The sequence below is a fragment of the Balaenoptera borealis genome (genome assembly GCF_965194805.1).
Source record: "Balaenoptera borealis genome assembly, chromosome: 6".
Lineage (NCBI taxonomy): Eukaryota > Metazoa > Chordata > Mammalia > Artiodactyla > Balaenopteridae > Balaenoptera > Balaenoptera borealis.
The window spans coordinates 9,351,369-9,370,081 of record NC_138863.1 but is presented as its reverse complement, the minus strand read 5'-3'; the positions used below and the strand labels follow the sequence as shown (position 1 = coordinate 9,370,081).

General features: G+C 36.1%; 1 protein-coding gene across 20 annotated transcripts in view; it reads right to left on the bottom strand.

The window, feature by feature from the left end:
* Positions 1–18,713, bottom strand: part of TRIP12 (thyroid hormone receptor interactor 12) — a 145,663-nt gene that overhangs the window by 100,136 nt on the left and 26,814 nt on the right. For 19 of the 20 annotated variants that reach the window (XM_082396154.1, XM_082396153.1, XM_082396140.1 and 16 more), the window contains exon 2: positions 4,661–4,807. In XM_082396154.1, the coding sequence (XP_082252280.1) occupies positions 4,661–4,758 (98 nt within the window). In that variant the 5' untranslated portion in view covers positions 4,759–4,807. Of the gene's footprint in view, positions 1–4,660; positions 4,808–18,284; positions 18,324–18,713 lie in introns of all 20 variants that reach the window. The other variant, XM_082396150.1, reaches the window with a different exon arrangement.

The following is an 18,713-nucleotide window of genomic DNA, read 5'->3' as shown; positions in this document are numbered from 1 at the left end:
GAAAATGTTGCGCACTGATTCAGCAAATCATGTGACCATCTGTAAACAATTACCAAAAAAATCATAATGATAAGAGAAAACGTTTGTTAGGATACTGAGTGAAAAAAGTAGGATCCAAAAGTATTTCCAGTATAATCAGCTACATGCTAAATTGTGTTTTAAAGACAGATAGGGACTTCCCTGCAGGGGGCACGGGTTCAATCACCGGTCAGGGAACTCAGATCCTCCCCCCTCCCAAAAAATAACAGATAAATAAAGACAGATAAAAATCAAAATATTAACACAGACAATCTCTGGATGATATTTATTTTCTTTTTGTGTTTTTCTGTATCCTATCCCTTTGAAATAGTTTTTTAAGCAAAATACAAATCTATTTCTTCCTGTATAATTAATGCTGGCTTAAAAAATCCCTGCTTTGACAATGTTAACAGAAAGCTATAACCTTTAGATCTCATAATCTATTACTCAGTAATAAATAATTATCAAAACTTTGCAGACAAATTTTGTACTGGGGGTGAGAAGGTGGGGTGGATTGGATTCAAGCATTTCCTCACACCATTAAAAAAACACTGACGGATTACAATAAAATGTAAAAATGGAACCATAACAGAACCGAGAAGAAAATTTTATTCTGGGTATGGAGAAGGCAAAGGAAGAAAAGAAACAAAGAGCTGATAGACTTGACTATCTAAATTTAAAATCTACTATAAATTAAAACAAACCAGAACAAGTAACAAAACTAGCAAAAAATACTTGCCCATGTCAGTAGGTTGATACCCTTCCCATAAAGGGTTCTAATAAAAGAGCAAGCATCTCCAAAATTAAAACAGACAAAGGACACTAACAGACAACTCATAACGTTAAGTAAGAATGGCCAATATGTGGGGAAGATCTTCAACTCTAAAGTAAACAGAGAAATGGTAACTTTAACCAAAGGAACCCTTTTTTCCACAAACTCTGATTAAAAATGGTGTGCTGTACTGACTAGGATTTGGCGAAATAGGCATTCTCACAAAGTATTAGTAGGAGTATAAATTGGTTTAATCAAAAAAGGAAAAAAAAAAGTGGTTCAGTCTTTCTGAAACACAATTTAGCATTCTGTTAAAAGTCTTCAAAATATTAATATCCTTAGGTCCTATGAACCCATTTCAGGAATTTGACTTGATAAAATTAGAATAATACTCAAATGTGATAGGCACAGCAGTAACATATTTTACAGAAAAAAACGGGTGGGGGGGAGAATGTGACTAGAGGCCCTAATTTATATCATGGGCTTTCATATCAAGGAAAATCATGGGGTAGAAATATAGAGTAGAAATACTAACCATCATTATCTCTGGGTGGATGGATTGAATTTATCTTAATTCTTTCATTTTCCTGAAGCATCCCAATTTTCTTTTCTCAACATGCTGCGTTTTTATAACAAAAACAATGTAGAAGAAACCTTCACTACAGCAATCTCAACCAAAGTTGCTATAAAATTGAATTCAATCCCACCGCTGACATTTGAGAAAAACAAGAAAAAGCACATGATATAATGAAAATGCTACTGCATGGCAAAGAGGGAGGGAGAGCCTACAAATACATGTGCTAGATGTGGGAAAGACTAGGTAGTATCCCTGAGAGCAAGCCCACAGACAAGCAGTGGAAGTGAGTGATTTCCTGAAGAAGAAAAAGAGAACAGAAAAGAGAGGAACAGAGCAATGATAGCCCAAAAACTTATGGAAGAAAGGAAAAGAGAAAAACAATAGAAGAGGAGGAAGATAATCTAGCTCAATTATGGACAGAGATGAAGGATGGGTGAAAAAGAACAGAGGGAATAATAAGGAGAAAATAAATATATCCCAAAGATCCAACTTTCTTTTATCTTAACGGTGAACTAAAACTTTTCTTCTTTTTTAAAAAAAAAAAGTAAGTTACCTTTGATTTAGGAAAAGGGCAGGAGTGGTCACAGGAAGGAAGCTACACATAGAAGACAACTTAATGCAAGTTTGGGAGGAAACAGAATGAATCAAAAATGAATGAGTTAAAAATTTCTAGGAGGGAAAAACTGCTCCTTAAATTCTAAACTGAATGAGTTAATACTCTTCAATTCTAAGTACTTCATACCCTCCTCTAAGTCCTTCTTCATCATTTGGATCAAGTGGTTTGTGCAGTAAAAACAGTTTGGCACAATGAAAGGAATCACCGACTTGCAAGTGAAGAGGTCAGGAATCAAGCCCTGACTCTACATACCAGCCATGTAAAGCTGAGCAAGTTACCACATTTAGAAAACAGGGGCTACATACTTAGCACACAGAGTTTGTGAGTCTCAAATTGAAAGAATATGTATAAAAAATTGCTTAACTAAAAATACTCCACCAGTGCTGTTGTAGTAGGTGCTTTATTACCATTACCTACTACTAACCATGTAGTAGATTATTTATTACCATTATTTGAATCACTGTATCACTATGAATACATTCACAAGACCAAAGCCACTATTTTTTGGAAACAAAAGCCACAATAACAGCATTTTACTTATAGGAAAGTTAAGCAACAAAGTTAGATTAAAAGAATAAAAATACAGTTGTAATTGCTCTCTCCCAATTAACCCCAATCCACTCACTCCCCAAAATGACTGGAGAGGTTTCTCAGAGGTTAGATAATTGTTAGCATAGCACACTCTACTGGGGCTTCAAAAATAAGTCTGGGGTTTGATGAAAAGGTCCCTTCCAGCTCTGAGACTGTATCACAAACAAAAGAATCAAGCTGTCTAAAATGGCAAAATGAAATTCAGATGTGCAAGTATCTTCTAATTTGCATTCTTAGCCAAACTGATAAGACTTTTTGGCTAAAGTTCTAAATTTCTATGCCCTGATCATAATTATACTTATCCACATAAAAATAGGGAAAATCTATATATTCAAAGTTATTACTAAATTATGGTATTAACCACACACAATTGAACATGAAGACTTTAAAAGCCCTGTTTTTAAACAATTTTTAAAGACAACAGGAAACAACACATATAATACTAGGTTTTAAAAAAGTGAATAGGCCCTCTTTTGTGTACTACTTTTGCGGGGAAATGTTTTTTAAAGACATGTAAAAGTTGAAATCATGAGAGCTGAAATGGGGCCACATTACTGAAAGGGAGGAGAGATTAAAGGTAAAAAAACCCTAATTATACCTTGCTTTATATTCTTTGGCGTGTTTCTCCATTCCAAACACGCTTTGAAATTTTATTATTTTCCTTCACAATTGAGCATATCATCGATAGTCTTAAAGCACATGAACTTCAGGGAAACATCTGCCATTCTACAAATCTGATTGAGTTCCATCCTGATTACAACTTTTAAGCCAATGCATTTTAATAACTAGTATTAACCATGTCCATTTGTTTACCACTCATATATTTAAATACATAATATAATAAAACATTTAAATAATTTTACAACATTATCACTGATGTGTAGAAAAGATAATGGTGCTGAAACGTCACTGGATTTAGAAGTAATATACTGTGTGACAGTGCAAAATGTTTGTCGATCATATGCAAGGGTCTAAATATAACCTGAGGATTAGTATGTACAAAACTGTAATTGTTCGAAAGGTGTGTGTAACTTAGGTGCACATGCGTGCACATGTATACACATACATGCCTTAAAAAAAAAAGAGCAACTACGGAGGAATAGGCCGATGTTAACAGTGACTACAAGTGGACTGTGAAACTGATGTTTTTCTTCATACTTTTCTGTATTTTCCAAATTCTGTAAAATATGTAACATTTTTATAATGGGGGAGTCATTTTTCTAATCAATAGCATAAATAAAGTTAAGTGTGGCTGCTCCCAAAGAACAGTCTAAACGTAAAAGAGCAAAAAAATCTAGAACAGAACTCTGTACTAAGCACTGTTCTCAGAGTTACATGTTACAATACTGAAGTTAACTAGTAACCCTATGAAACAGATACCCCCACTGTGTGGACTAAAAAATTGAGGTTTCCTGAAAGATAGAACAAAGGACACATAGCTATTTAAAGGCAGAGGCAGAAATTGCACACAAAGCTGTCCTAGTCCAAAGTCCAAATGTTTAACCAATTAAATCACCTGACATGAACAAGATGTATTTCAATTTCTTCTTTACATTTGACATTTACCATTTTTTTTTATAATTCAGTAGACAACATACATGGTAATATCTCAAAATGTTGCATCAGGTAATCTTATTAGAGTTTAGCCATAATCTATTATAATCTAACCATGATTAGTCCATGGACTGAAAATTAGGCTCAAGCAATTCTGAGTATTTTATGCATAAAATGACAGTTCTTAGCTAAATCAGACAGGAAATTTTGCATTCAAGAGAATGTATTGATTCTTCACACTACCTCCTATACAACAACTCCAACTAAAAAGATCAGCTCAACACCACACGCTGAGAGTCGATGCGCTAACACAGTCAGACGGCCTTGCCAGCCTGTCAGTGTCCCTGTGTTGTCAAAGAGTAAGACAGGGGAAAAAACTCAAAAAGCTAGCTATCAAAACTCAAGATCTTAAAACAAAGAAGCTTCCTTTCAATAAGGTAAATAAATCAAGTCACAACATACATAAAGGAAGGGATCACAAATGGTTGAAATTACCATTTAAATTACCATTTAATTACCATTAAATACATACCTTCCTCCTATTGAGTCGTCTTGTGGTTGGGCCCCAGCAGTGTTCCTCTGTGAACGTCGCAGTGACCCCCCTGGATTGTTATTAGGCCGGTTGGACATTGGCACCTCTCTCTTGAAGGGACATACCCTTTCTAGACACTACCATTCACTAAAAAGGGGAAAAAAAGGAGAAAAAATAAAATGTCAACTATACATAGTACAACACCAAAAACAAATGAGGGGCACCAAAGATGAAGGGGAAATGTTATGTAAACAATTTGATTGTACAGCCTTCACCAATGCTGCAGTGTCTTATTAGACTGTGAAGTCTGGCTGATTAATGTGTTATAAAGTGTCAGGAATATATCAAATTCAAGGCATGAGGTCCAGAATCCCACACATAGAATTAACTTACATTTCTCATGGAGCGCCCAAGAAATCCCCAATTCAAAAAAAACAGAGCACAAGTAGAAATCTCTGTTTCCACATCTAGTACTACATGGTAAACGGCATTGCACCTAAAGTCAGAACACCTTGGCTCAAGTCCTGTGACAGAACGGGTACTAAAAGAGTCTGCCTTTGTACAAACCATAATCTCTAGCCTCAGATTCCTCAGGCACAGAATAAAAGCAACATATACCATGCTTACTTCACAGCAGTGCTGTGAACAAATGAAATAATGAATACAAAGGAAATGGTAAAACTATAATATCTTAATGGAGAAACAAGGAAAAAGCAGCTCAAGTACAGTAAATTGAGAAATGGTCCTAGATCTCCTGGATTTCAACATCAGCTGCGCTGGCTGTGACTTTGGACAAGAAACTTGATCTCTAGATTTTGTTTACCTCTTCTGTAAAATCAGTATATTATCTACCTCATGGAGATGTTAGCAACAAGAAATTGTGAACACAGTTCATAAGCTTAACAATTTAGTTCAAAACACAGTTATTAATTAATTTGAACTTTTTATCTTTCTATAAGAAATCATTATACAGGAAAAAATGCTGACACTCAAAGAAAATGAGTTTAACTGACAAAAGAGGTCAATATTACTATCACAGAATTGCGATTTTTATAAATCAAATCTGACACAATTTTTCTTAAGCCTCCAGTCACATTCCAGGTAGAGTTCTTTAATTACTTCTATTGATTGGGGAGGGAACAGAAGGAACGATCATATGACATTACAGAAACTTGTGCCCAAAAGAATGTAAATTAACCATAACTAAATCTATTACTGGATTTTAAGAGATTCCATGCACTGTAACAGGAAACTGGGTTTTCTTTTGAGTTACATGTTGACCCAGTTCAGTATAAAAGGACGGTTTCTTTCTGTCACACACGCCCACATCACCAATTAATACACCAAATAAACTTCAGTCAGAAAGTTCAAATTACTAATATAATTACTCTCAATTTTAGAAAGAAAAAAGAGGAAATACTATGTAAACATTAAAAGAGAAAGAGGAAGGTTCAGTTTACATGTACTGATGGAAAGAAAGAAAGATCTCTCCAAGATATGCTTGGAGAAAAACAGTATAATTCCCATCTATGTGTACATATATATTTAAAAGGTTTGCATATGTATCTTTATATATTATTTGCTCATTAAAAATTGGTGGCAATAAATTCATACAACAGACTCTGTTAACACCCCGCCCCCCACGCGCCTTATCACCAGTTTCGCTTTCCATGGTTTCAGTTACCTACCTGATCAACCATGGTACAAAAATATTAAATTGAAAATTCCCAGAATAAATCATTTGTAAGTTTTAAATTGTACAACATTCCAAGTAGCTGGTGAAATCGCATGCCATCCCTCTCTGTCCCGCTCAGGATGTGAGTCAGCCCTCTGCCCAATGTATCCACTATATATGCTCCCCACCAATTAGTATAAGAAAAAACATAGTATATACAGGATTTGGTACTATCACGGTTTCAGGCATCACTGGGGAGCTTGAAACGTATCCTCTGCAGATGGTACTGACTAACTTTGAGAAAGAGGACTGGGGGTCTTAAGTCTGAAACTAAAGGAGTCATTTTTGTTACTTATCCTTTGAACGCAATAAGGTAGGTAGGTCACTGGATTACAAATGCTGGGCTCTGGAGTTAAATGGCCTCTCACTGAGTTCAAATCCTAACTCCAATACCAACAAAATGTATGACCTCGTACATAAAGTCCTCGGTGCTTCAGTCTATCGAATGGGGATAAAGAACTTATCCTACAGAGTAGCTGTGAGCATTAAATGAGAAGATCCATACAAACCACTTAACACAGTGCTTATCACATAGCAAGGGCTCAGTACACACCAACTATTATTATTACTATAAACATTTATTCAGAATAAAAAAATACTTGTGATAAAATTATATTGGCAGAAACTTTGCCATAAAAACCACGGTCAACATGAGTCTTAAACTTCTAGCAATATCGTTTCAAAAGTGAATTTTGCTACACAGAAAACACAGTGTTCTTAATTAAGGGTGAGCATCACAATCACCTGAGAAGGTTTGTCAAAAAATGAATGCCTGACCTGCCCTCAGATTCTGATTCTGTGGGTGCAGAAATTGGACATATATTTTGAAAGAGCTCTCCTGGTTGTACTGATCTAAAGAACAATTGTATCCCATTCAAGAACTAAATAAAAAGACCAATCTATTTCAGAATCCATCCAAGAAGTTTTACTATCTCAAACACCATCTCAATGCCATCTTGCTTGGAGGCTAAACAGTATGGACACAAGAGAATAGCATGATACTGTTCCTTTCACTTTAAAAAGCAAAGAATACTATTATTAAACAGGGTTAGGAGATCTGGGCTTCCCTAGTGGTGCAGTGGTTAAGAATCCTCCTGCCAGGGGACTTCCCTGGCGGTCCAGTGGTTAAGCCTTTGCCTTCCCATGCAGGGGGCGCAGGTTCGATCCCTGGTCAGGGAGCTAAGATCCCATATGTCTCGAGGCCAAAAAAAACCAAAACCAAAACAAAACAAACAAAAAAAGAATCCTCCTGCCAATGCAGGGGACACGGGTTTGAGCCCTGGTCCGGGAAGATCCCACATGCCGTGAAGCAACTAAGCCCGTGCATCACAACTACTGAGCCTGCGCCCTAGAGCCCGCGAGCCACAACTACTGAAGCCCACACGCCTAGAGCCCGTGCTCCACAAAAAGAGAAGCCATCACAATGAGAAGCCCGCCCACCCCAACGAAGAGTAGCCCCTGCTCACCGCAACTAGAGAAAGCCCACTCACAGCAACGGAAACCCAAAGCAGCCAAAAATAAATAAATAAAATAAATAAATTTATTAAAAAAACCAACAGCGTTAGGAGATCTCACCTGCCCACTTCCTGCTATTAAATGCCTACTGTATGTCATAGGGTGTTAAGGGATTCAAATGAATATAAGTCACACTGGTTAACTTGACCTATAGTTAGCAAAGTAACCTTAATAATGCTCCCAACACCTTCAGAGCTTGTCAACTAGCACCAGGTGGTTCATGGATAATTCTTGGAATTTAAAGAGAGGAAAAGTGGCAAGTAAGAAGACACTTATTTATCAAAGTGCTACCTGCTTTTAAAGCATAAATTGATCTTTAAGGAACATGGCCAGACTCTGTAAAACTCTGGAGTTTGAATTGCCCAAAAGTAAATATAAGAGTAACATATAATACACATAGGATCTCCCCACCCCATGCCCGGTATCAACAAATCCAGAGACAGAAGTGACCCTTGGGGGTGATCAAGTTCAAGCCCTTACATTACAGACAATTCCAAATGAAGAAAGTTCAAAGTCATCTGATGAGGAACTAGTCCTGTGAACCCTGATATGGAGAAGACCTATCACCTCCAGAGATCACCATTACCTCAAATTCACAAAATTTAATTCCTCTTTTGACTCCAGATAAGAGCCTAAAAATCACCATGCAGTGATTTCCTTCTTGTTATGTGAATATTCCATGCTGTCTTCACCAACTAGTACACCTACCATGTTTTATTAATTAAATTTTAAAACACACATACAAGTGAGTTATACTAAAACTGCATTGCTATAAATTGTTTTGATAAACTGAAATGAATATGAACTCAAAGATTCCATCTTAATAGGTATCTCACAATGTTGAAACTAGAAGGTTTAAGTCCAGTCTATTAATAACCCTGACTATCAAGTCCTGAAATATACTACTCTTCTAACCATGGATATATGCCTTCCTTTCAGTGGAAACAATCACCGACATTTTTCACATGAAACCGTTGACGTTAATTCCTAAGGCACTGAAATAAAAGAGATGGCATATATGACTTTGAATTCAATAGAAAAAGCATAGAAACACCGACATGTTCAAGATTGAAAGCAAACTCACAGAACAGACTGACAGTTACCAGAGGCAGGGGATAGGGTGTGGGTGAAATGGGTAAAGGGAGTCAAAAGGTACAAACTTCCAGTTGTAAAATAAATAAGTCTTATTACTATGGGGATGTAATGTACAACATGGAGATTAAAAGTTAATACTACTGTACTGCATGTTTGAAAGTTGCTACGAAAGCAGATCTTAAAAAAAAAAAAAATCTGCATGTATGGTGACAGATGTTAACCAGATTTAGTGTTACTGTTCATTTTGCAATATATACAAATATCAAATCATTATGTTGTGCACCTGAAACTAATATGATGGTGGATGTCAATTATACCTCAATTAAAAAAAACTACTTGCCCTGAAAACAAACTCATGATAACTTTGTTCACAGCGCTAAGCATCAACAAACTTACTCATTGATCAGGTTAAATGGCATATGAATTTTATGTGAAAATGTATTTACCTCTTCAGGCAAACAGAATTTCTTCAGGAAAAAAAGAAATGCATATTAATCTACATTTTAAAATTCATTTTCAAAGTTTTATAAGAAGGACATTCTTTCAAGGAAACTTCAACTGCAAACATTCTGGAAACTGATTTTTCCTTTAATTTCTCAACTCAGAATCAGAGAAGAGAGGTTAAGGCTAGGGAAAAAAATTAACTTTAGGATCTTCCCAGTCAAACAGCCAAAAGTATGAAATGAAAACAAAGGTTATCATTTGTGCAAAATTTTTTTCACATGAAGGAAGCCGGAGAGACTGGAGAACATATCTCCAATTTAGTGACCAAGAGCAGACCGACAGCCCCAAACCAAGCTAATACATTTCTATTATCTATTATTTGATAGGCAACTCTAAAAACTGAAGGATAGTTACATTATTTTCACAGTAAAGATAACATTTTTCTAAAAATCTAATATCCCAACGCAGTATCTGTAGCAAGTTTTCAGAATTGACATTTAAAGGGAATTTTATTTATCCATTGTGTCCCCCCCCGCCCCCCTCCCGCCAATTTCTTATGCCTTCTATTTAGATGTGGTCCTCCAAAGAGACTTGGTTTGGCTTCAGACTGTAAAACTGGAGTTTAATAGCAACAGTAATAAACACAATTTCCATAGCACTTTATTCATGTTTATTCTAATAAGCAAAATTTAAATGTGCCAATGGGCCTTTATTAACCATGTTGTTTACTAGTCCTACTTTACAAACAAGGAAACTGAAGTGCTACAAAATTAAGTTGCCTGCATGCAACAAGTAACAGCATCCAGACCTGCAGGCTGCAAGCAATAGCAGATGTAAACAACTGCATACACCAGATCAAGAAGGATATGACTACATCTTAGGAGAAAGGACAGGAAGTTAAACGTACCAGGGGCAGTATTAAACAACTCTACAATGAAATGGAATGGAAGTCACCCTTGCTTATAACAGAAGTCATTCTTGCTTAAGTAAAAATGGCAAGGCCTTCAAACACGACTGTCTTTAAAATGGGAATGAATATCCTTTAAGCTTCCCTAAGAGCAAGGGATTGAAATACAGAGGCAAATAAAACAATCCCTGCTCACAAGGAGCTTACTGCTCTATATCCCCACACTAGACTAAATCCTGCCTCTGCTACTTAATAAAAATGAGACATACAATACCTTACACCTTCATCTCTGTTTCTTTCTCAATTAAACTAGAGATAACACTATTAATTTAGGGTTTGGGTACTACAGACAACATATATAAGGCTCTTGGAACAGTGCCTGACACATAGAGCAGCCATTTAATGAGTGCCTATGAGCACAATTAAATGACTGGTGAATGTGGGGAAGAAGTGGGGGGTGGGGTGGTCATCAAGTCTACATCAAGTCCAACATCTTGAATAAGAAAGGAATTAGAGAGGAAAAAAATAACCCCCCAAATTCTATAAAACCATTTAGGACACTTTATATTTCACTTTGATTTAGGAAGGAGGTTAAAAAAACAAAAACAAAAAAACACTAGTTAGCATGTATAGTATAGTTACAAGTCAAATGTCAAACTCTTGGTAGTTGTATCTGTTATACAACAGTGCAAGCTGGTTCATGAACCTTTAATGAACAAAACATTAGTTTAGAAAGCTAAACATTAGTCTGCATTAGGGAAGCGGAGAGAAATGTACTGTCTTTCTTCCAGTTAATCAGAAAAGTTCTGAAGAGAAAAAATAAGAGTAAGAGCCACTGAGTACAGGGGAAAGAGCTAGGTTATCTGAGAATGGGGTCTCAAGCATTTAATTCAATTTAGGGGCATTGAAACTGTTCCAATGTCATGTTGGAATATTGTGCAACATGTAAAAATAGTTTTTCCAAATTATATTTTTTGTAACAATAGAAAAGAACATTTACTGGCAAAAATACAGGTTTTAAAGTGAATATTAAAATAAAAATGATTATGGGTAATGTTTATTTTGTGCTTACCATGTCCCTGGCAGAGTGCCTCTTCCATTTAATTTTCACAACCTTACAAAATTGGTAGGACAAGAAATAACCTTCCTTTAGAGAAACTGTGGCACACAGTAGGTTGTAATAACCCTAAGGCTGCAAAGCTAATATGTTACAAGGCCAGCACTCAAACACAGGTTTGACCTAAAGTCCACGCTCTTTATGACTATACTATATGACTGAACAAATGAAGAAAAAATAATTCTACGTTTCCCTTTTTTAAAAAGTCAAAACATTAAGAGAACATGGCATTGCAAGCTAGGAGGGATATCTCGAAGGTCCTAATCCTTTTATATTTCCTTGAGATAATCAGTTTAACTGAACAATCCTTAAATGAGTAATAATCACAAAACATGCTAAATGATATGAGAAGTAATATCAAAGGTAATACTGTAAATAAAAACAAAAAAAAAAGGGTAACTTAATTTCACCCTCAGCAGGTTGAAAAGGTCCAGTTTAAAAGGTTAGAGGATTTCCCTGGTGGCGCAGTGGTTAAGAATCCGCCTGCCAATGCAGGGGACACGAGTTCGAGCCCTGGTCCGGGAAGATCCCACATGCCATGGAGCAACTAAGCCACACGGAGCAACTAAGCCCGCATGCCAGAACTACTGAGCCTGTGCTCTAAAGCCCGCGAGCCACAACTACTGAGCCTGTGCTCCGCAACAAGAGAAGCCACCGCAGTGAGAAGCCCGCGTGCCTAGAGCCCGTGCTCCACAACAAGAGAAGCCACCACAATGAGAAGCCTGCGCACCGCAACTTAGAGTAGCCCCCGCGCGCCGCACCTAGAGAAAGCCCGCACCTGTGAAGACCCAATGTAGCCAAAAATAAATAAATAAATTTATTAAAAAAAAAAAAAATCTGGGAAGAACGTGGACCTAAGAAATAAGTCTGAACTGTATCATGAAGGGCCTAAAGCTAAACACTTGGGGTTTAAGACCTACAGATAAGCAGATCAACTATTAAGTTACCAAACAGACTTAAGGGTGGATGAGGGTCCGATAACAATGGAAAGTGAATGAAGAGATAGGAATCAGGAAACATTTAGACAATAAAATCTATACCATGAGGAAAAAAAAAAAGTCTAGGATTGTGTTTATCAAACTTCAGCATATATATGAATGGGGACATTAAAATGTCTCTCAAGTTTCTTACTCTGGTGACAAGGGTTAAGAAAAGTTATTTAAAACATATAAAGAAAGAAGATGACTGCACACCCTTTCAATGCCATATGAAACACTATTTAACAGGCTCAGCTAGGAACTATTTAATTTTTCTAGAAGACAGAAGCATTAATTTGCTATTTCCTATTAATTAGGGTTTCAGACAATGAATTTACATGTTATCTTGCAGATTTGTATGTAGAAGAAGTACAAACAACGATACCAGTAGACGTAATCCCAAAGACTGCAGTTTGCTGCCCAATAGGACATTACCATCTAAAGTTCTTTATTAAATTGCCTAAAAATATCCAGTTCCTCAAATGTTATAGCAACCAGCTTATCCTAACAGGTTCCCTTAATTAATTAGTGCGTTGAATAAATCTTTACTATGTGTTTACTCCATAGTTCTAAGTTATGCTTTTAACTTTAGAAAAATTTTAAAAAACAGATGGTAGTAACGTTACCAAATGGTACACATAGGGTAGAAAAATACAGTGTTAAACATGTCAAATGAGTTTGTAGGCTTTGTAGATAAAGAGTTCCGCTATGCAGATGCAAATAAAGATCTAGAGTTAAGTAGATAACTGAATATGCAGATGGGAGAAATTATCAGCAGGCAAGAGATAGATGAGACCAAGATAATCAATGAGATTTCATTTTCTCTAGGAAAAGCATGCAGCATAAAGAGAAGAACAAGCCCAGGGTGGAACTGTGGGAAAGACTAAAATCTAAGGAAAACAGAAAAGAAAGAATCTAGTTGAGGAGAATCAGGGACTCATCAGAAGTACGGGGAATAAACGATGAAGGTATACAACAAAAGTATGAGGGAAAAAATCAGGATGGTAGTACTGCAGACACGAATGAATAAAAGAATGGATAGGCAGAGTTCAAATGTCACAGAAAGGGCAGACACACGAAACTGAAACATATCCATCAGATTGAGAAATCTGTGAGCTGCTTCTAGAAATGGTGGGGGAGGAGAGAGTATGGTTAAGTTAGGTAGACAGTAAAGGCTAACTTTCGCGAGCAAAGGCTAGGCTACAAAGAAGACAGAGAAGAGAAAATAGCCAACGAGGAAAGGGGAAGCAGGACTGACAGAGCAAAAACTGTCACTTATGTTTATGGTTTCTACTCCTGTGTGTGCAGGAGTGTTCGTGATTTTCCTATTTTTCCTTTTTAAAAAAAATAAGTCTTGGGCATATTTATATATGTAAAGAAAATTGCTGAAAGAAAAAGGCTGGGAATAAGGTATAGTTTACTAACGAGATCTTACAGGAGAAAAAGAAAGAATTAAGAGCATAAGCCTTCGATCAGAGGAAAAAGCACATCACATCAATCTCAAAGGCACGAGATGACAAATGGCAGCAAGGATGTGCATGCCTAGCTTAACAGAACCTGTGATTTTAAGGTATGAGACCAGTAAAGGAGAAAGGAGATTTCAAAGAGTTACCTAATACAGAACAGGGAAAGGAGCTGACTATGGGCAAAGAGGACTACAAAGCGGCATGAAGAACCTACTGGGAGTAGAAACCATAAACGTAAGTGGCAGCCCACACCTGATGTAATTTTCTCATTTATGTAAGAGGAAATTCTCATCCAGAGTGAACTTCAGCGAAGCATACATCTATTTAGGGACACACCTAACAGCCGAATCCAGCTCTCCAGAATGCCAGTGAAAGGTATACTTTCCATTATGCCATTCTAAACATGAATTTAACCACTTTCTGTTTATTGATTTGTTGACAGCTAATCCATTTACAGAGATGGAAATAGAACACAATTGACCCTCCAGAGTCCAAACTCTGAATAATTTCTATACTATGCCTTCATTTACAAAGTGCAAATAACTAAAGTGCTTGCAGCAAACACTTGAAAAACTTGAAAGATCAAGTATCACCCAACACTGAACAACAAAATTCAACAATGGGCACACAAACTGATGCCAGCATCCACATTTTATGATTGTAATAGGCCTTGAGAATCTACCTTACTGTCATCTGGCAAGAGTCAACGAGATTAATTTTGGCATCATCTTCACAAAGAATACTATTTTTTGAGTATTAAGCCATACAATTCATGCTATAGCTCTCTTAGAAATGTCCATTTTCTTGTTCAGCAGAAATTAAGATTCACAACTGTCTCTGTTAATACATTAATTACACATAATAGAGACTCCAATACTCCTTGAGTCTAAGCACACTTGATTCAAAAGATTTTAAAATTTAACCCAGATATTATTGCAAGAATAGAAATAGGAGATAGCAGGGTATAATGGCTCTTTTTCTTGATTTCCTCCCTGAAATCAAGAAAAATGAATAAATGCTTTAAAAATTCAGAAGAAATCTCCACTTATAATGAAACTAGAGAAGAGTTGGCTACACCCTAACTCATAGGAGAAAATTTGCCAGATACAATAAAATCTGTACCAAAAACAGGGAAGAGGTAAAAACCAGAGTTTAAAAAATAAAAAAAAAATAAAAGGTAAGAAGATGATCTTAAAGGTTCCTATCAATGACCCTTCCTTTGAAAAAACTAAAACTGTGGAGCAAGGGCAACAAAAGATCAAAAGTACCCCCTCCTGGGGGCCAGCTTCCCAGGCCAGAACAGCAAGGGAGGTGAGGCACCTAAAAAAGGAGGCAGGCGCGCGTTTGTATTGAACAGCGCCCTGGTTAACCAAGACAAAGAACAGCCTTAACTGGAGGAGAGAAGCAGGGAAGAGAAAGAGCAACTCCAAAATTAAGATCAGCTGGGCAAACAATCACTAAGCCACCAAGCAAAAGGTACCGCAATGGTTCTCCACCAAAATGATCTGCTCTGATCAAAGGGAGAAAATAACCAAAATCAAAACTGAGAATTAACTACCAGGCAGAGGAAGCAATTCGAAATGGTGGAAAGATGTTCTGAAACAACTTGAAGGATACTAAAAGGGAGGCCATGGTTAATAAAAGAAACAGAAGAAAAAAATAATACTATTGCATAATTGTAAAAGTAAGTTATAAAACAGGAAGAAGACATCTTAAAGAGTTGTTTATCTCTGCCACAATTAGAAGGAAAATGCTGTATACACTAAAAATGGAACTACTGTCAAGGTTTTGTTAAGTAAAAAAGTAGGCACAGAATACTGGGCACAGAATATGATATGTCAACATATATATTACTATATTTGTAATAATCATTGGCATAAATATTATCAATAGAGAATACATTTAAAAAAAAACTATTTAAATCAGCTACCTTGTTAGAATAGGACCCTATAAGGCCTTTTACATTTTGAGTCATGTGCTATTTCCCTATACAATAAATTCTTTAAACAATTATGTATGTTGTAATTTTAACTCTATAGAAGATGATACTTAGTAGGTAAAAGTAACCAGAAAAAATAACTCAAAATATTAGCCATTTTTAGAACATTCTTTTCTCATTTTCATTTTTTAAAAGTATGTGATCTCATTACTAAAAACGGGAGAAACACTCAGATTATTTTCACAGGTTTCTATATCCCAGGCACATGTTCATCTTCAAAAAAAAAAAGTAATTTTGTAATACAAATCCTGTTTCCAAGAAAATGGAGTTCTTAACTGCCTAAAACACAGTCTATAGAGAATGACATACTGAATCAGCCAGAGATCTTATATCTATCCCTGGCACCAAAAGTTTCTTTTGTACAACACTGTAATATAATCATCAATCAATTTATCACAGATATAGCCCAGCCCAGCCACTTCTAAGATACAGAGCAACTCAAATCCCTAATATAAATCCTATCTTAACTCATACAGCTTATATAATCCTTCAGACTACTAATTACATTTAGAAGACTATTTTTTCTTCTTCTTAAAGTCTCCGGGATTATAAACTAGTCAGCAACTTTTAGTCCATATGCCCAAGATTGCTCACAGGTCTAGTTTTAACAGGTCCAAGTCTGTTGGCTACCATAATTTGCCAGTCAGTGGGGGCTGAAGGTCAGCTTACACTAGCATTTTTAGTACATCCTCTTAAAGATGTTCCTCTCTACCTAGCCAGGAATGAACAGACAAACGGGAAAGGTTACGGAACTGATAGTCTCTAAAATCTGGTTCAGCTCTATTTTTATAAGACCCTAACCTAACATTTATTTTCACTTTTCCTAAATGGAATACTTTTAAGTAAAGACCTAGGAACACCACTATCGGACACAGTGATTATCAAAAGGGAAGAACTATTGAGGGATGGAGGAGAGAATGATTTGTAAAGGCCTCTCTCCACCAAGGAACAGAGAGATGCCTGCTGGGTAAGAATCACTGTTATTGAAAATAAAATACAAGGTATCCTGCAGATTACACCAAGGTGCTCCCTATGGACAAAAGCAATTTATGTTTGGTAAATGACCTTTAGAGCACAGGGACACACATAAGGCAATACTTTCAGAATATTTTCTTCAATACATGTTCTTGTCACTGCTGTGTACTCCACCATAATAATGAAATCACAGAGGTTAATCTCTTTAACATAGCTTGTATTAGAAAGAATGCCTGCCTTGCAACAAAAATTATTTCAACATTGTGATCATCACAGATTGGTACAAACTCTTGGAAACAACAGGTATGTAGCTTGTCATTAACAGTGTTAGAATCTGGAGAATTTTCAGCCACAAATATGACTAAGTTTGTGGTAAGGCTCAAGAGAAAGAAAGCAATGAAATGTAACTCAAAGTTGGGGAGAAAAGATACAGACCATTACTTTAATGCAAGTTGAACAATGTACAGTGCCAAATTTTTGTTTAAGATCATGTATGTCATAGGGATTGTGTCTAAATTCAGAAAGTCTCAAAATATTTTTCAAAAGTTAAAAAAAAAAAAAAAACCCATTTAGAATGTCATACTCTAATGACCAGTTCCTCACATTTCTATAAATAGTAGCATTTTTACCAAAAATAAGTAGGTGCTAATGACTGCCTCTATACTGAGCCAAAACATGTACAAACCTATAGCCAGGAAAAATATAAAAGTTGTTATTCCCAAAATTAAGTTTTTAATACAGATTTCAGGACCCTATCAGGACGCGGGTAAGGAAAAATCAAACTATTATTCAAAAGCCCCTTACACTATTCTAATTATCAGCTAGGTTTAAGAGCTGACACAGTTACACTTTTTCTATCATTACATATCACCTAATCCTATGCAAACTTTACATGACTCCCCATATCCCATAATTAAAAACTGCCACTAATGTCCTTAGAATCCACAATTCCACTTCCAGGAAGCTAACCTAAAGAAATACTTGCACAAGTCTGCAAGAATATATGTAATCAAGATGCTTGCTGCAGTACGTCATAGAGGAAAAAAACTGAAGATCCAAATGTTCTTAGTTGGGAAATGGTTAAATTAAGCACACTGTAGCAATTCTATGGCATGCTTAGAGGTCCTTAAAAACAGAGGTAGATTTGTAAATACTACACTGATAGGAAAGGCAGAACACTGTTAATTTCTTCAATAAATATTTAGGAGCCTATCTGACAGGCATCAACAGGCATAATCTTTGCCTTGATGAAGCTTATGCTCAACTGGGAAGACACAAAATAATCAAGCTTTTTGCACATTGTGGTAAGTGCTATGAAAGATGGAATAGGAGAAAAACAGGAAGTATAGAGAATAAGGAAGGGGGAAGAAAAAAGCTACTTGAGGTTGACTCACCAGGTAATACCTCTCTGAAGAGATATCTTAAGCTGAGACCTGAAGGATAATAAAGAAGAAGGGGGGAAAATTGTTATTTGTTTGTATATGCATAGGAAAAAATGTTCTGAAAAAATATACCTAAATGTCTACAGTAAAGAGAAGTGGTAAAGAGTACCTAGGTCTTGAGTCAGTTCAAAATCTGGCTCCACCAGAAACCATGTTAACTTAGAGAAATGTCTTAATCTATCAAAGCCTTAGTTTCCTCAACTATAAAAGGAAGATAAGTATATTTCATTAAGTTATGAAAATTAACTGAAACACTTAGAAAATATAGTAAGCAAGTTACAGGTGGAAAAAAGGAAGACAGAACCTACATATTCAGTTTTAAGAGATATCAAAGAAACAAAAGTATGGAAAATATGAACACTGACTCGACAGTTACAAATG